This window comes from Saccoglossus kowalevskii, chromosome 6 (assembly GCF_978046115.1).
Source record: "Saccoglossus kowalevskii chromosome 6, keSacKowa6.1, whole genome shotgun sequence".
Taxonomy (NCBI): domain Eukaryota; kingdom Metazoa; phylum Hemichordata; class Enteropneusta; family Harrimaniidae; genus Saccoglossus; species Saccoglossus kowalevskii.
The window spans coordinates 12,679,951-12,705,308 of record NC_140646.1 but is presented as its reverse complement, the minus strand read 5'-3'; the positions used below and the strand labels follow the sequence as shown (position 1 = coordinate 12,705,308).

General features: G+C 34.3%; 1 protein-coding gene across 1 annotated transcript; it reads left to right on the top strand.

Moving 5' to 3' along the window:
* Positions 1-23,546, top strand: LOC100371307 (leucine-rich repeat and coiled-coil domain-containing protein 1-like). Its single transcript, XM_085500065.1, has 24 exons — positions 1-87; positions 3,303-3,642; positions 4,630-4,847; positions 4,968-5,075; positions 5,792-5,835; positions 8,190-8,342; positions 8,831-8,938; positions 9,244-9,352; positions 10,322-10,457; positions 12,801-12,894; positions 13,484-13,583; positions 14,159-14,277; positions 14,440-14,574; positions 14,938-15,077; positions 15,412-15,528; positions 16,894-16,978; positions 17,563-17,676; positions 18,499-18,570; positions 18,989-19,163; positions 19,877-20,040; positions 20,211-20,419; positions 20,789-20,926; positions 22,080-22,215; positions 23,166-23,546. Exons 2-24 carry the CDS (start codon positions 3,317-3,319, stop codon positions 23,286-23,288), a joined length of 3,123 nt encoding a protein of 1,040 aa, XP_085356191.1. The 5' UTR covers positions 1-87; positions 3,303-3,316; the 3' UTR covers positions 23,289-23,546.
* Positions 23,547-25,358: the final 1,812 nt, after the last annotated feature.

Sequence of the window (25,358 nt, the reverse complement as noted above, 5' to 3'; positions counted from 1 at the left end):
GCGCCATTTTTGAAATAGTTGTTTGGAAATTGCAGAAATCGTGTGTTTACTTTTCCGGGCTCTACTAATTCAGCCCATTCGTTTGAGGTAAGTTTTTTTATACAACCATGTCACTGTTTTTATAACAGTAGTTTCTTTCAGTTTACAGAGATTGTGTTTGGTCCGATCGTGATCGATGACCGATCGATGCACCAAAAAAGTCGTGTCAACACTTGTTCCGGGTTCAGTTATTAGCGGAATTTTATTCGCCAAAAAACCACACAAAAATCAACCATTTATAGCAAAGTACTTGTTTTAACAATAAAACATATGTTTGTTATGTTTCGATTTGTCAATGAGTAAACCGAGCACCTTTCATAAATTAAGGACATAATAACGCATGACATCGTGAACGAGTAGATAAAATATCATTAAATAAAAGTGATAATATTAATAATATAAAGGAGAAGGTATTTAAAATGAAAAGAAATTTTAACTATTTAATACTGACATTAACATTAAATTAAATTGTCATTAACAGCGGATTAAAATCAGACAATCAGTAAGGACAGCGTAGTCTGCACTGTTTGCTAAAGTGCATGCAGTTGCGGTAACAGTCCTAAAAATTACTGCCCGGGTCGAAATGGGACTGCCCAGGACCGATATTCGGCTATTCAAGAGTGAAATTCGACTGATCAAAACTATACTCAGCTAAAAATGCTAAAAGTTTTTCAAAATGAGCGACCATGTGGCAAGACAATAACATTGGGTATAAGGAGTACATTTTATTTGTGATTGATAATGAGGACAATAATACGAGGCAAGCAAAGGGACAACAAGCTTTTTACATCGATGACTGTGGAACTTTGTCTAATAAAGCTTCTTGCAAAACACATCATTACATTGTATGCGGGGAAAATTTGATTTATGTTGACAAAAAAACAGACAATATGTGAAGGACATAAAAGGCAAACGTGTTCCCGACGACGCCCAACCAGTTGGAAACAAACAGTATTACATTTTGCTAAAACGAGAGCCAGCATTTAAAAAACGCATTTGAACTGTGCATGTAGTAGACCAATATTAAAAAACTGCAGTTGTTGAATACATTGGCAAATATCCAAAAATTTCTGTGCCTCACGGGAACAGCAAAAAAAATACTGCTGAATACGTACGAACATCTCGCAACTTGAAACAATGGCTCAATGACATGATTAAAGAAAAACCAACACACCACATATATGAAGAAATGGCTCTTGATGGGTCAACTTGTGCCCTAAGGGATTTGAAACAAGTTAAATATGCAAAGTACTTTGCTATGAGACGCAATCGACCAGATAACGAACACTACAGAAAAAATGTAGCATATGTCATCGAATCACTCTTGTCTGAAATTCATGAAATTGTACAGGCAAAAGGAAAGCCAGCATCCGTAATACTTTACCTGAAAGAAAATCTTAAAGACATTCAACAATTTTGTACACCGACGACGACACATCTTAGCGTTCTTGGAATTGACAGGACATTTAACCTCGGACCTTGTTTTGCAACCACTCTAGTCTATCATCACTGACAATAATCTAATCAGGAAAGGGACAAATAATTGTCCAATTATGCTAGCTGCTATTTACCTATCCTGGGACGGACTTTATACGACATATCATCGATTTTTTTTCACATCTTCAATGCAAGCTATCAGGGGACATTAACGCGACACAGTTTTCAAATATTATTACTGGGTCAGACGAATGAAGAAGCAGTGAAACGATGTGTCCCTGAATCAAATCAAGTACTTTGTACTAGACATTTAGAAGAAAATGCTTGGAGGTATTTATCGCGTAAAGTGGGTGCTAATATGAAAACACAGAAGAAAGTGTGAAGTGATATACTAGTATTTGTCAAAAATGGATTGACATCATGTGACAAAGAACAGAAATTTGAACTTGAGTTATTGACCAATAAGATTTATTTATTAGAGATGCCTGGGGAACCAATTAATATAAATAACTGACGAAAAATCAGTGATATTAGCCAATGGAGTACAAGACTACATTTCAAAAAGATATTTTATATATACATTGTATATAACTATCACATTTATATCCAAACCCATGAAGGCTAATATAAAACCTAGGGTCACAGTCATTTGTAACATAAAGACATAAAACTACTTTTATCAAACATCAGGAATTTCAGGATATTGTCGACCACTTGCGAATAAGAAATGCTAGACAGGTGAGCCGACAATATCCCAAGTTTGATAAAAGTTGTATTGATGTTTAAATTACAAGTGACTCATGCAGGTTTACTGGAATGATACATACACGATACTGTTATAAAATTTAGCTATCAGTAAAATAGTATGCGAAGATAAAGAGCTGAATAATTAGGCTTTTTTTCATTTCTTTAGTATATGTATGACTATACATACTACTTAAGGTAGTTCACTATCATAAAACATGTAAAAAATTGATCACAGTAAATCATTCAAAAATTACATACATGCAGGTCATTCATGTTTAACATTTTTACGAAGAAAGAAGGATGTGTTTCCAAGAAAACATGCAAAATAATCTAAAAATCGGCCATTTTAAAACATTTTCCATAGAATTCCATGTAAACACATTATTTCATGGATAATTTACTGTAGAGTACTTTATTTTAGCTGGAATTAATTTTCGCTGAAAAGGCATTTTGGGTGTTTTGTATGGATTTTATTTTCAATTGATTTTTGGCGAGTAAAAATTTTTGTAAAATATAGGAAAAAATGTATATTCGCTAGATTTTATTTTCACTGAATCATTCCTTCAGCAAAAATAGCGAAAATTAATTCCAAGCGAAAATAAAGTATTTTACAGTAAACAAATATTCAAAATTCTCTGATTTTTCGTGACAGTCATATATAGCCCTCATAACACTACAAATCATTTTTTAACATAGGTCACCAAACAAATTGTTCAGATACATTATATATGATATGATTGAACGTTTCTGTCATAAAAACCAATTGCAAAGAATTTTGACCAATATTCAAAGTCGTTTTGTGGAAAACTTAGTTCGGTGATCATATACATGTATTTTCATTTAAGATTTTTGAAAATTACAGTAACCCAAACTCTCTTGATGGAATTTAAGAATTTTTTGTAATGGTAGCAAACTTCCTCAAGTTAGGTGATGTACTCTCTCCTTCACTATGTATACACTGGAACAAGGGAATTATTGCTATTTCAGATGTCGTCAAAAATTTTTCCTAAAAACATGGTTCTTAGGATTAATATTTACGACTGTTACATAAAAGTTTGTTATTATTTTCTCTGTGACAGGTGCGCTCACAAAGATGGAAAGAAAAGGCTTAGCTGTTAAATTGACTGGCTTATCAGAAGACATCGTGGACCTAAACACACCTCATGAAGTTGTTTTGATTGATGCTAATATTTACAGTCTGCGAGATGTCCCCCTCGGTGGCCACGTGCAGACATTGAACCTCCATTATAATCACATCACAAAAATCGAAAATCTTCACCATCTCAGGACGTTGAAACATCTTGATCTGTCCTCCAATCAGATCACAGAGCTTGAAGGATTAGAGAGTTTGCATTCCCTGAAGACTCTTAATGTATCCTGTAATAGAATATGTGTTATTAAGGGACTTTCTGCCCTCGGGTGAGTGACATATCGAAGGACCATGTTGCATGTTGCCCAGCCAGATATCTTTTAATTTTTATGCAGTAACTGGTAGTTACCCAATCTGATTAAAACCCAATGTAGGTATAGGCTTCAACAACTGAGAAAATATGTAATAAAAACTTAATAACAGCAAGTTACAACGATTGTCATAATAAAGAAAACAAGCAATAAAAAATAGATAAATAAAGCCAATACCTACATCGGATTTTAATCGGACATTTATTAGGTTAATAATTTGTTTATTTATTAGCTCCGCTGTCTACGAAGTCGAGCGGAGCTTATAGTATTACTGATTGTCCATCGTCGTCGTCGCCGTCGTCAACTTTACATTTTCGACTTCTTCTTAAAAACCACAAACTCACTGTATAGCTGTGAAACTTTCTAGGAAGGTATCTTGGGTGGTTCTCTCTCAGATTTGTTCATTTTGTGTGGATATGTTCAATTGTCTTATTTATAGCCAATATTTTTGTCATTTTTGGTCAAAAATGCTATTTTCGACTTCTTCTTGAAAACTTTTAGCTCAAATGCTTTGATACTTAATATGTAGGTACCTTGAGTGGACTTCTCTCAGATTTATTCATTTTGTGATGATATCTTCATTTCTATAATTTTGATGAATATTTTTGTCATTTTTGGTAAAAAATTATATTTTCGACTTCTCAAAAACTGCTATTCTGATTGCTTTGATATCGTATATGTAGGCACATCAGGTGGACCTCTGTCAGATTTGTTGATTTTGTGTCGACATCTTCAATTCTCTAATTTTGATGAATATTTTTGTAATTTTTGGTAAAAAGTGATATTTTCAACTTCTTGTTGAAAACCGCGAGTCCAATTGCTTTGATATTACATGTATAGGTACTTCATGTGCTATGGAGATTGTGAAATTATAAAATCCTGCTACCAAGATATATACATACATACATACATGTAGTTGTAACATGCACACCATTTGCCTTTCAGATCCTTAAAGAAACTGAACCTCTCCTATAATCAGATTTCCGATCTCAGCGGCTTAGTGGAACTGCATGGACCAAACTATCAACTGACTCACCTTAATCTCCATGGCAATCACATACAATCTGTCAACCATCTTGTGGAGTGCGTAGTTGGCTGTATCCGTTTAAGTCACCTGACACTGATGCATGATGGGAGAGGTAATCCAGTATGTCAATTACCAGGTATGTATCCTCAAATGATAATCAGCATTATCTCAGTCCCCATCATAATACCAATGTATGATACATAATGTCTGTTACAACTAATTAAACCTTCATGTCTTAACAATTCATATTTCACAGGATATCGTTCCGGTGTTATTAATTCTGTGCCTCAGTTAGAGATATTAGATGGCTTAGACAGAAATGGTGAGGTTGCTAATGGAGACAGTGGTTTATCAGATATTCCAGGTAATACATAATAGAAATCCGGATTGAACTTGAACTTGTTGAGAGTTGAGAGGACATCTAGTTTCAAGGTTCAAATTTGATAACATTGCCTTATCATATAGGAATACCCATGGGAATATCAGTATTTTTTGAAAGGCACAGAGACAAACTTATTTTGTGTCTTATCAATTCTTTTTAATACCACTGTGAAGTTCAAACCCTGTTTCAGAATATAATTTGCATGTACACTATGGTCTGCGAAAGCTGTAGAAATGTAGTTTAGCCTTTTCACCACCAGTTCCCTCTTTTCATCACAAATTCACAAAATAGTTCTGTTTATAGTCTGCACTTTCCTTCAAAAGATTGGGACAAAAATAGCCAAATTTTTTGAGTAAAAACTGAAAATTGACTCTAATTTTGTTTGTGGGTTCCAAAATTAGGGTTCAATTCCATAAATATTGAAGAATATAAGAAAAAAGTGCAGAAAAATTTGGGCAAGTGGTGAAAAGTTAAATATGGTTGTCTAAACTCTTGGGAATGGTGTGCAATTAGGAAATACGAGGCGCTTGCTTCGTCTAAAATTTGTATTCATAAGTTATTGAAAAATCAGTGTTTTATATTACCGGTAGTATAAAATAGTTTATCTCTGGAGCCGTACTCATGTATGTGTTGAATTATACCTACTGTATAAGTAAAATATTCACCTGCTTACAATGCATTGAATTTTGTTCTTTTAGGCCTTGAAGACTATCTGGAATACCTCGACTCAAGTGATAAACAGGTAGAAACAATGCAGATAGGATCTGCACAATTATCCCTTGAATGTTGTATTGTTTATCAGTATTGGATGTATTGTGTGCGCTTCATTTTTATAAATGCGATGTAATCCTCAAAACCTGTAATATTTATCACTATTCTAGATTACAATCTTTTTGGTCACCATTGCTGTTAAATGTATGTGATGGCCCTTAAGAAATATATCTAGGTAGCCATTAGGCAACCTAAACAACATTGACTGGTGAATAATTTTCTGTAAAATTAAACAGATTATACAGCTTGTCAACTCTTTGTAGCACACTTCTATACATTTAATACCCGCCGTATTTGGTATTGTTATGAAAAGGCATATTTCACTGCATATTTTGCTGTCTTAGTGATGAACCGCACATTTAGCAGCAGAATAATGTCATTGAAACTGGATTTGAAGCTGCAGGGAAATGATTAGACTGGTGCAGTCGGGGCGATTAATTTGTTTTTGTAGTTTAAATAAAATAAACAATTTTGCGAAATGGAGGTGTTAGCGCGAAATCCCCTATAACTGTGAAATAACCCCGACTGGTTTATTCTGCATGGCCATCTATCGACACTGCAGGAACCTGTCGATTTTTCAACTGGTAATTAGGTTAATGAGTGTTCTAATCAACAATCATCTAAGCCAATCACAACATCTCTTCAACTGACCTCTGACCGAGAAGACGTTGGCTGATTGTAGCAGCCAATTTTTAGCTCCGCTGTCGACTTTGTCGAGCAGAGCTTTTCATATGAGTGATTGTCTGTCGTCGTCCGTGTCAATGTTTTACTTTTTCGACTTCTTCTTGAAAACTACAAGCCTGAATGTTTCGATACTTGGTGTATATGTACCTTGGCTAGACCTCTCTCAGATTTGTTCATTTCATGATCATATCTTCAATTCTCTAATTTTGGTGAATATTTTTGTAATTTTTGGTAAAAAGTGATATTTTCGACTTCTTGTTAAAAACCGCAAGTCCAATTGCTTTGATATTACATATATAGGTACTACATGTGGATCTCTCTCAGATTTGTTCATTTTGTAATGATATCTTTAGTTCTCTAATTTTAATGAATATTTTTGTCATTTTTGGTAAAAAGTGATATTTTCGACTTCTTGTTAAAAAACGCAAGTCCAATTGCTTTGATATTACATATATAGGTACTACATGTGGATCTCTCTCAGATTTGTTCATTTTGTAATGATATCTTTAGTTCTCTAATTTTAATGAATATTTTTGTCATTTTTGGTAAAAAGTGATATTTTCAACTTTTTGTTAAAAACCGCAAGTCCAATTACTTTGATATTACATATATAGGTACTACATGTGGACCTCTCTCAGATTTATTCATTTTGTAATGATATCTTTAATTCTCTAATTTTGGTGAATATTTTTGTCATTTTTGGTAAAAAGTGATATTTTCTTCTTGTTAAAAACCACAATCATTTATGGTGAAAAATGATATTTTTGAATCCTTGTTGAAAACAGCAAGTCCCATTGCATTAATACTATGCATATTGTTAATTTTCTAATGATATCTTCTGTTGTTTAATTGAAATGTGCATTGCTAACAGCGGAGCTATCTCAGTCGAGAGGCTGCTTGTTTTAATTCTACGACTAGTACGAGTTACTTTTTTACACATTGTGATGAATTAGAAACGGCGACTACGACAAACTCAAATTTCAACATGCCGCCATGTTGGGTCTGCAGTGTGACCTTTACCATGTTGACCTCATCATGCACGTATTTCCGCGCCCACCTCATTATAATATCTGCATTCATGAATATTTAATAGCAATGAATTTCCTGCAGAATAAACCAGTCGGGGTGATTTCGCACTAACACCTCCATTTCATTATTTTTTTTATTTTTTTTAAACTACAAAAACATATTAATCGCCCGACTGCGCCAGTCTAGGAAATGATGTATGGTAATAATATTTGGTTATTACGAGGATACCAAAAAGTATGCACGAAGACAGTACAGCGAGAGTAATGACCAACACGCACCTTATTACTAGTATTATAAATCTTTTCCATCCAGGGATACATCATTGAAATGGCAAAATACTAAAAGTTTAGAACAGAATCAGCAAACTTCTTTGTATGAAGATCTGTTCAAACCCTGGGGGCTGCAACACGCTGTAACTTATGGCCTTACGGTGACAGATGTATATTAATAAATGTTATCACAAATTATGAATTCGCACAGTCTGACTGAAAACAACGTCTGCTGCTCATGATGTCATTAGAAACAGGATTGTATAATTTATAACCATTCTTTCTCCTATTAAAAATAAATGTTATCTCATTTTGTCATAAACCACTTCTATAAATCCTACAGGATAATTTACTTCCATTGGCTTTTCCTAAAATTGATGAAGCGCTGCAACAGTTTCGCCAAAGAGGATGTGTTTCCACGGACCAAAGTTCAACAACAGATCAAGAAGACATGGAAATAAGAATCAAAGCAACGAGAATGTCTCCAAGATTTAAGGTAGTTGTCATATTTGAATCAAAGATGACAATTTCTTTATTTGAATATTTGTATTAGAATAATGGCACTGTATTTAACACATACACTGTAGACTATACTGTAAACCATTTATTTTCACTGACATTTAATTTCAATATTTTGATGTTTTGAGCTTATTCACTATGTTTTAATTTCATGAATTTGTCAAGAAAACGAGTTTTATTGTTATTTTACATGTTTATGTAGATTTAATTTAGTGGATTTTAATTATCAGCGGAATAGCGAAATTAAAACCCAGTGAATAATTAATGCATTTACAGTACATGTACTTATAATCACAGCTTGGTTTTGAAATTGTCTTTTTTTACACATGTTTATTCGCCTTTATTCTTTAAATTGTTTGTATTCTGTTTTGAATATATGTTGTAGAGAACTAACACGATTAGCAAATGCAGTAACAATATAAATCTTTTAATTGCTTTATGTAATTAATATATTTTTCATTATAGAGTAAACCTATCCCTGAGAAAAAAGTTACAACAGACCACGAAGTCAGGATTGAAAAGCTTGAGCAGGAGCTTGCACAGTTCCTCTGTGTCAAAGATGATAATAACAAGGTCAGATAATTTGTTTTGTCTGTTTTTCCATACCTCACCAAGGCTGGTTCAATCACATCCTGTATCACACATACAGTATTCGTTTTACTAGTAGCATGAATAACAGGGTGTATATATATATATATGTCATATTTTAGGATTCAAACTTATTTGATTGGATGGGTTATAACAAAAAATTGATTGTTGCAAATGTTTCTGTTTGAGAAAGTTCCGAATCACAAAGATATTTCTCAGTTTTGATACTGGATAGCGAATGATAACATGCGTATTATAATCACCATGGTAATGTTTTCTTTCTATTACAGCGAGGAAAAGGTGGAGAAACAGACACAACTGAAAGTATTTCTTCACCAGAGGACTCAAGACATCGATATATATCAAACAGAAAAAAGAACTTGCTTGCTGCCCAAAGAGGTAAAATTAAACCCAAGGCAGCTTTATAACTCTATATATTTGTACGTGTTTTCATATATATTCATATTCTGATTCATTGGGTTTGATAGATCTAACAAACATCATGATTCTGTCTTCAAAAATACTAAAATGTAATAGCCTGCTGTCATTGGTTAATTGATATCACATGTAGGCTGATGAAAACAATACTTAGCGAGAGCTTAAGTGCTTGAGAAAAATTCTGAGGCACTTCACTTCTGAGGCCCCCGAACATGCATACATTAACAAGTCCCACTGATGGTTTAAGAGAGTACAATATCTAATACCCCCCCCCCCTTCCAAATTTGGACTCCAGTTTCATTTATCAGAGCAAATTGTACCATTTTGATGCAGTTGGCCAGGGATGATTTTTGCTTGAACTTTCATCTTGCCCTGTTTTATAATTTCATTATAGTCAGCTTTTAATTAGCTCTACAGTCTGTTGAGGTGGGTCTATTGGTATGACTGAATAACCATCGTCTGGCCTCAACTTGAGAACCACTAAATTGCTTCTATATTTGGTGTGCCTTGGGGTGACCTCATTCCAATTCGTTTATTTTTTGACATTATCACCAATGCTTTATTTTTAGTGAATATTTTTGTCTTTTTTTGGTAAAAAAAAAATATTTTTGACTTCTTGAAAAATGCCTGTGAAATTGCTTTGATACTTATTATGTAGGTAGGAAATCATACTTCTATCAGATTTGTAAAAATGACATAATTTTAGTGAATAATTTTGGTAAAACAAAATAAAAATATTAGTGCTTTTTGAAAACTACTTGTCTGATTGCTAATATTGTCTGACAGGTCCCTTGTTATCTATATAAAAATCACTCAATTATTGTGAACATCTTAGCTCAGAATAATATGGTTGGTGTTTTGTAATAATGAAATGAAGTGCTGTAACAGGTGGTCAGGTTTGATTGTAAATTTCTTGGTTGTTCCCTTCAGATGTGAGCACCGATGAAAGCTCCAAGCCAAGTGATACAAAAGGAAAGAAACTGCGGACTAGTAGAATACCAACCCACAGTCATCAAAAGAAAACAGTTCCCGCCAAACCTGTCAAAACAGCCAGGCCAAAAGGAAGGTAAGTATTTTGTACTCATTATTGTGTACCATGTTAATTGGGAATCCAAACAATGTATAATAATAATAGTAGTAATTTTATTGCATCATTAGAGATACACAGTTTCTATCAGTTAATAGCAATAAAGATTAGTTATGATAACTACTACTGTAAAATCTGTTTTAGAAGCCACGACTTTATGGAAATGGTACAATACAACAGAGGGGATGTGGCTTCTATTTGAGCAATTACACATATGAGAAATGATGAATTTTTTAATCCAAATTGTTCAAAAAGAATGGGTGCGACTTCTATTAGGGATGCAGCTTCTAATACAGATTTTACGATACTACATGTATAAAAAAAAAGAAAGTTGGTAATGGGATGAAGTAAGTGTTGCATATCAGATGGCATTTTCATTTCTTGATTGAAATGAGTTATGAATATAGTTGTCAATTTTTTTATTATTAAAGCTTTTTTAAATTCATAAAGAAACTAAATTTGAGAGCATATACTTGTATCATAACAATGTGCAGTTCATCTTCTATTTCATTCTGTATACATTGTCTGCAAATGCTATTTTTAGCTCCGCTGTCGACTTTGTCGAGCGGAGCTTATCATATCCGTCGTCGTCCGTGTCAATGTTTTACTTTTTCGACGTCTTCTTGAAAACTACAAGCCTAAATGCTTTGATACTTGGTGTATATGTACCTTGGGTAGACCTCTCTTAGGTTTGTTCATTTCATGTTGATATCTTTAATTCTCTAATTTTGGTGAATATTTTTGTCATTTTTGGTAAAAACTGATATTTTCGACTTCTTGTTAAAAACCGCAAGTGCAATTGCTTTGATATTACATCTATAGGTACTACGTGTGGACCTCTCTCAGATTTGTTAATTTTGTAATGATATCTTTAATTCTTTAATTTTGGTGAATATTTTTGTCATTTTTGGTAAAAACTGATATTTTTGACTTCTTGTTAAAAACCGCAAGTCCAATTGCTTTGATACTACATATATAGGTACTACATGTGGACCTCTCTCAGATTTGTTCATTTCGTGATGATATCTTCAATTCTCTAATTTTGGTGAATATTTTTGTCATTTTTGGTAAAAACTGATATTTTCGACTTCTTGTTAAAAACCGCAAGTGCAATTGCTTTGATATTACATATATAGGTACTACATGTGGACCTCTCTCAGATTTGTTCATTTTGTAATGATATCTTTAATTCTCTAATTTTGGTGAATATTTTTGTCATTTTTGGTAAGAACTGATATTTTCGACTTCTTGTTAAAAACCGCAAGTGCAATTGCTTTGATATTACATATATAGGTACTACATGTGGACCTCTCTCAGATTTGTTCATTTTGTAATGATATCTTTAATTCTCTAATTTTGGTGAATATTTTTGTCATTTTTGGTAAAAACTGATATTTTCGACTTCTTGTTAAAAACCGCAAGTCCAATTGCTTTGATATTACATATATAGGTACTACATGTGGACCTCTCTCAGATTTGTTCATTTTGTGATGATATCTTCAATTCTCTAATTTTTGGTGAATATTTTTGTCATTTTTGGTAAAAAGTGATATTTTCGACTTCTTGTTGAAAACTGTAAGTCCGATTGCTTTGATATTACATATATAGGTACTACATGTGGACCTCTCTCAGATTTGTTCGTTTTGTGATGATATCTTCAATTCTCTAATGAATTTATTTTGGTGAATATTTTTGTAATTTTTGGTAAAAAGTGATATTTTCGACTTCTTGTTAAAAACTGTAAGTCCGATTGCTTTGATACTATTCATATTGTTCATTTTCTAATGATGTCTTCACTTCTTTAATTGAAATGTGCATTGCTAACAGCGGAGCTATCTCAGCCGATAGGCTGCTTGTTATTAAATATCACTGTATGCCTCCCTTTTTCTATCTATTTGTGATTACTAGTTCTCAATTTTGTCATTGAAATTTTTTGTTTTAAATTCAACACATGGAAGTATTTTTCAAAATTTTTGAGTTTGTCACTTGTTTATTCAGTTACCGGTACATTTCTTCTCCAGAAATTTGATAATATGTAATTTTGTTTGATAACTTATATTTTTTATATTTTGTGGTTGTTCCCCCTCAGATGTGAGCCCTGATGACAACTTTATATTTGTTCTTAATAAATCATTCTAGTGAGAAATCAATATTGTTTATCAATTTTTGTAACGAAGAAAACCATTGGATTACCTTTTTTCAAGACATGCCTGCTTTGTGCTATTATTGTCTGGTAATGAAACAATTAGGAAATGTACTGGATGTCTGGTGTAGTTCATTTACAAATCATGTTTCTTATATTCATACTGTTGTTTTTTGCAGCTCTAACTCAACACAAGTGTCCAGTTCCCCTCCCAGTGCTGGTGAACAACAAACAAGAAGACCAACAACTGTACAAGATGATGAAGACAAACTGGTGAATATTTATAAGATAGATTTATTTATCCGCATATACTATATATATATATAGGTCATCTAAAACCCAAAATGGAAAGGCAGTCTATTCCATCAAAAATGTCTTGACACATGAAAGATAGTACGACTAATAATGTATTTTACGATAGTCGTCATTACGTATTACATAATATGATAAATTACTCAGAGTCATTGAAAATGACAGTGTGGAGCTGTTCGTTCGTCAACAATTCTTCTTTCGACTTCCTCTTGAAAACTACTATCTCAATTGCTTTGATACATTGTAACAAGATGATAACAATTGTAATTGCCATGGCAACAATCAAAGAAACTATTGTGGTTGTGATATGGCAATAACATGGTGGGAACACTAATAACCATGGCAAATGGTCTATGTCTCATCTTACAGAACATTTATCAATTTTGTTTTGAGAAAGACACTTTATAAAAACAGTGGAGCTATTTCAAATCTAAAAATCTAAGTCTTACACTTATATTGAGGTAACATAATAATCTTTGTAGTATTTATCAAGGAATAGTGCATTGTGTTGCAAAGAACAGATTGTCAAACTATTCCTACTGTTTTCTAGTGTTTGATGCAGGAGCTGGATAATGAGCGTGAAAGAAGATGGAAAGCCGAGCAAGCTGCCAGAAAGTTAGTGGATCATATTAAAGAAATCCAGTCAAAAGGCAAGTCTTCAAGAATTTACTGTCCTATTCGTTGTTAACTACATGTATTTTCGTGATGTGGTAATTCAACGTCCTTTGTAGGGACGCAATTCATGATAGGTCACTGTGGTTCGCTGTCCTAATAAAGATCCTACTGAGATGTAAAATGTAGCTACATAATTTGGCGGTTATTCATAATTTTTCGCTTGTGACATTAAAAGCAGTTTACAGCAATAATTACACCCAGCCATTAGTCAGTTACTTGTTGAGGGGTGGGAGTGGGAGTTGTGTGCACAAAATAATAACACTGAACTACAACAATGTTTTTATAATACTTTTCTATGCGTGGCATTTACACGTGACTCTTGTTTCACATTATGCAGGGATAATATTTAATACTGGGGTAGGGTAAATGGGTTCCTTCTTTTACTGAGTAGTTCCTATTTAAGATTTCACTGCATGTATTATCTCTCCCTGCCAGCCTAGGTGCATTCCTCAAAGAGGAAAATATAAAAAAAAACTTGATATTATTCCTAGCTTATTACATTCAACTGGAATGACCCAGAATATTTATTATGTAATCGTCATTAATACAGGTAGTGAGCAAAGAGAAGTACAAGACGTGGCTATTGAGACATCAACAAGGCTGAAACAGGCACTTGTGAGAGAAAGAGAAGAGAAAAATAGACTTGAGAAACTTGTTTCTGAATTAGAGGTGAGTATTCCAAGAATTGACAAAACTAAATACATAAATATGCCAACATTGTCTTTTAAGCTTTTATAGCTTACATAGCCACCCACAGAATACCTTGGATATTGTTCATACATGTACTGCTTTAGTTAATAATGATTTCATGTGATTGCTTATTTGTATCAGGAACGTGTCAGTAAATTGACCGAAAAACTTGAATCCTCTCAAGATTCGGAAGAGTCGCAGAGAAAGGCACTGAGAGCCATGGAAACCACGGCAACTAAGATAGAAAGTGAGAAAATAGAACAGTTAGCACATGAGGTAAGCATACTTGTATATGGTATTCCAAAATCCAAATTTGTATCAAAATCCATCTATGTAGTAATTTACCAGACTGCATAAGACAAATTATTACACAGTATTAATTATATATCAAAGTCTACCTGTATCTATGAGGTTGTGTAGTAATTCTCCAGTCATCGTTGCAATAGATGTATTGATGATGAATGGTCAAATACAAGTACTAGAATATCATAATCAACAAGGTCTTCCAAGAAATATTTGAAAATTAACTTTTTCAGGTTTCTCGGGTTTTTTTAGTTTAAGTAAATAAGTTCTCTTATACATTCCACAACTTACATTTTATGCCAAGTTATTTAACTTATCTGTTCATTTATAAATTAGCGAAAGAAAACACAGGACTACCAGATGAAAGCTGTTGCCGCCAGTCGAGAAGTAGATTTACTTCGAAACATGGTGAAAAAACATGAAGGCAAAATACAACAACTGCAAGAACTGTTAGCGTCGAGAGAACAGGATCACAGGTACTGTCAGCTCAGTACTATCACTCAACAATCTGTTGTGTGTAGGACTGCATAACCAGGTTCCCATCATAATAGCATAATTGCATTCAGTGAACTATCACTCTGTCAATCAGCTTCAGTCAATCTAGCACTTGTGGACATTAGTTTTTCCTAAAGCCAAATCAATTAGTGATCAAATCTCAGCCAGTGGATTTGGTCCTTCTGTTTAGTCTGTGGTAATTCACCCTGGGTAGAGGTCAACTCTTGGTGTTTCACCTCAGGTAGAATTTTAACTTTAACAACCACAGCACTACTGTCATTCACTGGAATCTCATGAAATTTTGTTTTTTTGCAGACACAATATGAAAAATAAATACAGTCTGGAAAGTAGAGAACTTCAAGATGTCCTCACTAAAGCTGTTAATTCAGAGCGAGAGAAGCATGAGTTGGATGTCAGGCTGTACAAAGAAAAGTGAGAACATGTCTATTCTGTTGTGTATACTTGTGTGCTGCAAAACGTTTTAGCTAGTATACTATTCTAGCTAATTTAATAACGAATAATTTAGCAAACAATAACAATGTAATTTTTTTTCACTTGAGTGAGATTTAAAAGCGGAAGGGTCGTCACCTGCGCACACACTGGTATTGAGTCCCAGGTGACGATAACAACACATGCTAAAAATGCAAAGGCTCATGGGTAGACGCTTGTTTGTAAACAATGACACGCCATGGCCACCTGACGCATGTGCAGGTGACAACTCCCCCGCTTTAAGTTCTATAACTTCGTCAAAATTGCATTATTAGTTTATATATTTACAATTTAAAGATTCTACACTGCCCTCTATTTTGTGAAATCAAATTTCTTTTGTTTTCCAATTTTAGCTAAATCCAAACAAGCTGAAACTGACTTAAAAATCTTCTTTGTTTGAAAAAAGAATCAGATTCATCCATTAATATTTACAATAAGAATTACCTCAAAGGTAGTTTTTAAAAGCAATGAACCCAAATTTTTGTTAGTCCTGTTTTCAATTTTTACATGTCAGCTAATTGCAGTTTTTTTACAGTTCTAGAAAAATTAGTCTGGTTTATTTTTCATTTCAAGTCTTGGCGGTATTAGAGTAGCAAGTTTGCAAATGTGCTCATTAATTTGCTCAATAAAGCAGATGGCCTTGACTTTGACTATTGAAAAAGATACAGCGATGAGACATGGGCCTTCTTTCTGCCACTACCAATCAATCTGTAAACAATATTGCTTACAAGTTTATAAGGTTTTACTCAACAGATGAGTGTGACATAATGAAAATGTACAAAACTGTTTGTGTAATATATTATAGTCTCTAAGGTTCATCAGGGTCGAGTGGCATTGCATCATCTGTTGCAATATGGATTGGTTCAGAGTGGGTGTGGCCACTTATAGATACGGACAAGTCTGGTAGGCCATCTGCTTCATTAATTAGTGAGTTTTTATGTGAAACTTGCTAGGATTGGTTTGCTAACTTGTTGCCCAAATGCTTCTAATACTGGCTACAAGTACATAATGTATAGATGCGTTGTATTAAAATCTTGATAATGCACAGTGATTTATTGGTAATATTACGATTATTTGATCATTCTGTTTTTCCTGAATCAAAAGATTTACAAGCACAGTACTTTTTGTTAGATTATTTTTAAGTCCAGACTTCAATATTAAGTTCATTGTGTAATTTAACACATCTCACCGTTTCCATGGAAACCTAAAAACAATGGAAATGGTGTTCACCTGATGTAATCTACAAACCAAAAAGTGGAAAAAAGCGGCATGCATGGACTAATGACTTTATATGTTTTCTTTGTGCAGGGTTGATGTATTAACTCATCAATACGCAGACTTGGAAGATGAATTCAGATTGGCTTTACAGATTGAGGCCAACAGATTTAAAGAAGTTAGTATTGTCTATTTTACTTTTAGGTTCTGATGAAAGGAGATGTTTTATGATGATTTCCATTTAACACTTTGGAGTTCCTAATTTTTCACACCAATATTTTAGTTCAATATTTCATATATTTTTATATACTTTTCTATCAGTTCATTTTCAAACAAATAGACATAATATTTTTTTAAAAAATTTGTACAAAATTGTCTGGCTTTTATTCTGTGAAAGGTGAAGAAAGTTGAGATTCACTCTGACAGCCATTTTGTACAGACTATTTGATACTGATACACGCTTTAAAAAATTGCAATGGACCTTAGACACATGAGTCACGTGACTGTGGCCGTGATGACAAGAGAGAGATTTTTGACATTATTTGAGGAACAAAAAACAAGTTTTGTAGCTCTTGTGTTCCAGTAAGTTCCTGGCGGCCATTTTGCTCTCTAAGTTTTATTTATAATTGAAAAAAAATTGGTTATTTTTGACAAGATGACACATTTGTCACTGTAAAAGGTGACTACTCATTTGTTGTCATAGTTCTTAGGTTAATATATTCCATGCTGTCAGTGTTTTTTACCAAATGTCTTACTTTTTAGGTTCAAGAAGCGTTTGAAAAAGTCTCTGAAGAATCAGCTCAGCACAAGCAAGCCATGGTGACACTACACGACAAAGAACAGAAATGTTCCGCATTGGTGACTGAGTTGACATCAGTGAGTGTCTTTTGACATAGTCTTGCAAGAATTCCTCATCCGGCCTGTCCATACATTTTACTTATTTTTAGCTACTGTGTGTGCACATATTAAATGGCTAATTTGCATATTCCTCATCCAGCCTTTCCATACACATTTTACTTATTTTAGCTACTGTGTGTGCATATTAAATAGCTAATTTGCATATTCCTCATTTTTGTTCTGTGAAAGGTAAAGTCCCTGCACATTTGGCACAATGAACGTTGACAAATAATAATTAGAAATAGACAAGCTGAATGACCCACGTACATGTATAAGAAAAAATTAGTCATATCAAATAATAATAATTGCTACATACGTCATACCTCGCTGGGATTAAGGGTCACAGTTTGAGAGCCAAATGTGCAGCTCACTACAAAATGTAGGTGCCTATCAAAGAAACATGGAGCCAAGGCAATGTACAAATTTGAGAGAAGTCAAAACTTTGTGAATGAGAGCTTGACAAGCAAGATGGAATCAGGGATGGAAGATGAAGAGTGATTCAGAGAGGAATTATGAGGAGGATAGGAAGTAGAGTAATGTGATTATTGAGAAGGATGTGAGAGAAATAAAGATATTGTGGAGTATATTTTTAATAGTATTTAACTTAAGCTTAGCATACAGAACAAATGTGAGTTGACAAGCAAAGCTACAAGAATCAGGTTGGCTTTCCTTTCTTCACTGAACCCAATTTCTTCAGTCAGTATACGTGTATGTTTTCACAAAACCTTTACTGCATGTTTATGTTTGTGTAAGTAAGAATGATATTCAACAAAGGACCAATAGTTTGTTTTCTTTTTACAGATGGTAAAGGAACAGAAGGGACGATTATCAGAATTGTCTCGATCAAAGCAAGAAGCACTTGCTGAAGCCAAGGTATCTGAACTATAATAGTATTCCCTAAAAATGATACAATTGTGTGACAGTTTGATCATTTTTTTTTTTTATGTTCAATGCATTTCATAGTGTATTTGCTGTAGTAGTGCTGTACTTACATAAATGACAGACTTGTGTCAATAGTCAAAATCGTTTTTTGATGATTCAGCATACCGTACAATAAATATGATTTGGGGCTATTGTGCACTTTCAGTAAATACAGTACTTCATTTCTGTATCAGTGTCATAACTCTGAGATTGAAACTACCGATAAGCTGGTGTGACACTTCAATATTTTGAGGTCAGTTAATTTATTCAGCCTATTCCGGCATGTTACCTAGATTCTGCCCTCTATCTGCATAATTTAAAAATTCTCAGGAGGGAATAAACTGAAGTTGTTTTTTTTCCCTGTTGCCAGGAACGCCTGCAGACAGTTGAAGCTCATTTAGATGAAGCTAGGAGACGAATGGTACAGATGGAAATGTTGAAACAAGAAAAGACTAAGTTACAAGCTCAGATCACAGCACAGGAATCACTCATTGAAGGACTAAGAGTTGAGAAAAGACTATGGAGTCAAGAATTGGCACAACAAGGTTAGACAAAGACAAAATGATTTCCCTCACTACAAATCCTGCTTTATGTGAATGATTCTGACTGAATTGTAGATTTATTTATCTCCAAGTTTTAACCAGTGTTTGAATTCAAAGCTATCAACTCATCACAATGACTGTCAACACATAAATCAGATAACTTTAATATGTCTTGTACAAACTGAGCATATGCTTATACTATTTGTGAAATGACATCTGAGTGCCATACATAATGTAGCAGCTGCTTCTTGCTCAGATGTCACATGAGGAAAGTATGCATACACTCTATACTTTGGAGAAAGTACGCCTGACATGCTCAGTTGTTACTTGGAGATATCTTTCTATTGTGTGTCATAATGTGTTTCCTTTAATCCGTAATTCACTCACACTTGCTCTGTGTCTTTGTGAATTTGATACATCTTTTTTATTTTATGTCAAAGAAAAGTAGTTTAATACACTGGTATCATTACATTCTAAAAGTGGCATTTAAATAACCCTGATGAGGTACTGCTTTTAGTCTACCCAAATTTCGTACCGATAAGCTCACAGTGAATCCAAGTCCAGGAATGTACTGCGATGTATCCGCTGTGACTTGGCGTCACAAGGTGTGATCACCAGTGTTTATGATCCTTTTCTGCTTTGTGACAACAATATCATACCGCACTGAATAATTCATATCAAGCACACTGTACTCCCAACTATTGTATGCATTCCAGGTGCATCGCTAGCTCAGGACAGAGGTCGTCTTGATGCCAGAGTCGATGCTCTCGCTGCTGAGGTGTCGTCTCTCAAGAAACAACAAGAAAGAGATCAAGACGCGCTGAGAATTAAATGCAAAATGATAGAAGATCAGACTGAAACTATTAAAAAGTTAAAAGAGGTAATTACTAATATTGTTTCCACTCAAAATCTTTTCTTTAAAAGTAGACCCTTTGTCATATTCATTATGACAACTGAACTAGGAGAATCTACACTGTAAGAAGACAGTGTTTAGTATTACTAGTACTTCTAGTTGCACTACAAAGGATAATCTTGTCGTGTTATTAACAGGGTCTTATTGAAAGGGATGCAGAGATCAAAGAAGCGAGGGACGACTCTTTAAAAATGCAGAAGTCTTTGGAGGAGCAGCTGTCTGAGGAGAAGATAACCAACCAGGATCTCCAGGATAGTGTGGAAAGACTAACAGAAAGAAAAGAAGGATTAAAACAACAGCTGGCAGATACACAGATTGAATTGGATGAGAGTAGAAAAGCTCATCAGTAAGTCACGTACTGGTTGTATTCATTTTGGTGCAGTGGATCAGCTATGTGATAACAAGTGTTAAGTGTCATTGAACACCTTGACCTTGATAAGTAATTATCCAAGTGGAACTGGTGATAGTTAATCCTCAATTTCTTAATACCATACAGCCTTGGAGGCATTTCCACAGCTGATGCATTTTATGCTATACATTATAAAATGCTTGGGTAAGGTAACAGCGATGAAATTCAGTGGAAATTACATTCTTAAAAGTTTGAGGCAAAAAACACCTTCTCATGATGCAGTGCGCGAAACCCAGTGACAGCATTCGGTTCGTTTTTTCAAGATCTTGAAAGATTAAACATGAATTATTTTTTTATGTTATATAGATCACTGGACAAGAAATGGAAAGATCGAGCTGAATTGATTGGTACATTGGAAGCGCAGGTCAAAAAAGTCAAAGAAAATTATGACGAGAAAGAGAAGAAATTGACCAAAGAAAGAGACAATGCTGTCTCAGCAGAAAAGTAGGTGTTCTATTTCAATTTCAACACATTGCTGTCCGCAGTGATATCCCTCATGGTTGTAAATAAATGAATGAATGAATGAATGAGCATGCATGCTCGGACCGATAAATATGATATATAACAGATAATATTCCCTGTACTTTTAATACCTAGTGCACATATATACATGTATGTTCTATTGTGGAATCTGTGATTCCATTTTATAGTTGTTGTCCTTACGTTCCAACTATACATTTAAACATTTTCTTCTATGCTATCGATATGGCTCGAAGCGTCAAGCTATTTTGAATAGTCACTTAGAACAACGATTAGCAAATATTATCAACTATATATCCCTCATGTTTGGCTTTTCAAACTCGATGACACCGAGTGGTGGTCACTCCTACTCTAGACGAATCTATATTGCAGCAGGGGACAGACAATGCCTTCACATTGCCAGATTTAAACAAATAGTTGGATTTTATATATTTTTCAAATTTACGTGAAATTTAAATTAATTATGGTCACCCAGCTTGATGTTGATGATAGTGCAATGTTTCAAATCACCCTTGATAAGGTGAATCCCAGACTCGATGCATTGCAATCAACTAACACTGTCAATTCTAGAATAATTCACATTCCAAACTACCAGCAAATTCACAAGCTAGTTTAAATACCAACTTGCTGCCCCAATAACTCTGAGACTTGTTGAAAATTGCTTAATGTTGATAGTCAGTAAGATGTTTGGATGATATTATTACTTGTCTGATTACCGAACATGTGTTTTGCTATGAAATCTACCTCATGTACAATTGCCTGCTGAGATCTCGTTGACAGCGAGAGAACGACACAGCTTGCTTTGCCCCTCAAATAGTGCCCCAGTCTCCCCGTCATCACATCTCCTGATCCAAATACCATGGTTATGTATATCAGCAGAAGATGCAACACTATTTGGGGGCAAAAACAAGTCACCTGACTCTTGGTTTCAGCGAGCTCTCGATGGCTGTTTGCAAGCAAGGTCTATTGGCAGTCTATAGCTGTCAGTGTGGACTTGCATATTGTTTATTTGTTGTTGTTTTCTCAATAAAATAAAGTCAGGTTAAACAGTAACCCGACTTTTTGTATGCAAGTCTACTGTCAGTGTGTTAATATATTTATCTCTTTGTCACTACAGGGCTGCTGCAGAGAGACTTCGATCCATAGATGATGCATTCCGTAAACAGCTAGAAGCAGCCCAGCATAGCCACAAAGATCAAATAGAACAGCTCCAAATTGAAAAACAGGAGGAAATAAATCAGGCAAATCAAAGAGTAAGAAACAAGTTTGTTGTTAAAGTTCACCGTGGTTGTACATCTAGTTGTGTCACTATTCTCAATTTTCAGTAAACGGCAGACATGTCAGAGGAGCATTAACAAAAATTCAATGCTCTTAAATCATCAAACTATGAAAATTAAAAACAGTGGACATATGATGGCTATTACCACCAACCTGTCATGAAAAAAAAAAACTTCCCATCATTGAATGGCAGTGTTATATCTCCTCACTTTTTTTTATGTGCAAATAGACCATTTCTCTTTCACTGCGAGATTTGCATTATGCACGAAATTGAACAAATGTACTAGCATTGTATTGACTGTCGTGTAGGGTATTTTGAGGGATACCAGTATTTCCATGCTTTATGTGTGCTATACACATTTGCATACATTTGATGATGGTCAATTTTGATGAAGTAAGTGTATCTAAACACATTATTTCCATCTCAAAGATCAGCCTTTCGACATTGAGTTATAAAAAACGAAATTTGACTTCAAAGACAAATCATTTGATTTTTGCAGCAGATGTTCAGTCTGCGCCTTACATGCAATGTGCAAGATCTTAGCAATGAACAGAAAATCAAAGGCTGACTTGATGACTGTACATGTACATTTTGTAACAGAAGCAATGTTTTAGTCAATGTGACAGGGCTGTACCCATGTTCCTATCAAAATTAGCCATAATGATAATTTAATCTATCCTTGCATCAACAAGGCCTGGTTGAGCAAAACCGCTTATATATGAACCTTAACCAAGATTCCTCTACAGTTACATTCATTAGTGAATGATTCTCAGCCAGTGGCATTGAGTCTGTGCATTGAGAACCTGTTGTTCATTGGTCCAGTGCAACAATTACTATGTATCATTGACCAATCACAGTAAATAACTGTCTCTTGCATACCAATACTCATTCCAGACTGTTTATTTTTTGTTTTTTTAACCTCAGGTTTTTGATGTTGAAGATGAAATGCGTCAGTTACTAATCGAGATGGAAAATAATAAAAAAACGACTGAAGCTAAAATCAAGAAGTTTAGCAAGGCATTCAGTGATCTCCAGCATAATCTATAAATCATTTAATTTATTTGCATATATTGTAATTTATGGTGGATGTAAATATACAGCACAACGCACTATACTGTAGATTCTTGTATATATATGTATGCGTGTATGTGTCTGTACTGTTAAAATTTATTGTAATTAATCTAACATTTATTGTAATTAATCTAGCATAATATTATAAATGGCATCTTCTATCTTTGTATATTTACTAGATTTACAATTTTTTTATCATGGAATAAAACCTAATTTTTAATATTAAAGAATAAATATATGTGTTTGTGCATGGAAGTAACAATTTTAGTTATGCAATTTCTGTCATGAATATGATACCATATTGGGTCTATTGGTGACACATGCGCTTATGTGAGGTGTGACTATGGTCAAATTAAGTCCTATTTTACAGCAAGTCTCAGAAGTATTGGAGCAGCCTATTTTCAAATTTACTTGCAAATTGGCTAACTGCTTGGGTTTTGTCTAAACAGTTGCTTTTGAATTTCGCTGGAGATAGCCGACTTGTGATCACGCCCTCTCTGGCCAGATCTATACTACAGTATGGGGCATATGATTTTATGTAGTGGAATATAAATATTAAATTTTAGAGGATGGTGGGTTCAAATAAATTAGAACGACTTCGGTCATTGAGTGAAACCATTTCTTTTAAGCTCCATTATGAAAACAGTGAAAGGACAATTATCACATTTTCAGAAGCTAATCATTGACATCCTTACAGTTGGCAATTTTGATCTCAAATACTCGTTGGAAAGTGTTCAATGTTCTTCACGTCTTGAGGTGTTCATGTGCCAGGGATTTCCCATGCAGAAATGATGAATGCGGTCAAATTAGCTGTTGGGCTAATGTTTGGCTGTAAAAGCTGTTTTTCCCCTTATTTAGTTTCAAGGCATATTCAAGGTGTCTTCACATAGTAAATTTCATTGAACCACCAGTAATAACATTCATCTTATTATTACTTGTACACAAAATCACATTTTTTTGAAATTTGTTTGTACTTGGCTACCAATTTGGTAATTGTTAACTTCATTTACATTATCACTACTCGCGTAATACAGCAAATCAACTTTGAAATGGAGATTCCCGGAGATGTGCCAGGCTACTTAAAAGCATTCCATGTCCCCCACTTCAATATAGGCTCACCCAGAGTGGACGTGGTCACAAGGTGTAGCCAACAAGATTCAAAGGGCAACTGTTCAGTCAAAACGCAAGCAGTTAGTCAATTCGCCTATGCAAATTCTCAGTGTATTTTCCTATGAGAATAGTGTAAAGTTGATGTTTTTTTCTCTGCACTTACCAACCCCCATTCAAAACAATCTAATGTGTACCATAACCAAATCAGCAAAGTGCATATCAGTGGATTTGAGTTTCGTGGTTCGGCTGTATGTGTCATTTCCTTTCTCTTCTTATTTACTGAAATAGGAACCAGAGTCAACGACGTAGACAATTAGAAACCATATTTTGAACCCTAAAGTACTTTATGTTCCACCACACATACCATAATAATGAACATAAATATTGTAACCAATACATTCAAATACAACGACTATTTTGTAAGTTCTCTGTAACCGGTAGATGTACCATATTCTCATCAGTCACTAGAATTTAGATGACAACCTCCTGTGATATTGTTCAGCAGGAATCTGCCAATCTAATTGGTCAGTGCACTGTGACGTAATTTGAACCAGCCAATCTAATTGGTCAGTGCACTGTGACATAATTTGAACCAGCCAATCTAATTGGTCAGTGCACTGTGACATAATTTGAACCAGCCAATCCAATTGGTCAGTGCACTGTGACATAATTTGAACCAGCCAATCTAATTGGTCAGTGCACTGTGACATAATTTGAACCGGCCAATCTAATTGGTCAGTGCACTGTGACATAATTTGAACCGGCCAATCTAATTGGTCAGTGCACTGTGACATAATTTGAACCAGCCAATCTAATTGGTCTGTGCACTGTGACGTAATTTGAACCAGCCAATCCAATTGGTCAGTGCACTGTGACATAATTTGAACCAGCCAATCTAATTGGTCAGTGCACTGTGACATAATTTGAACCAGCCAA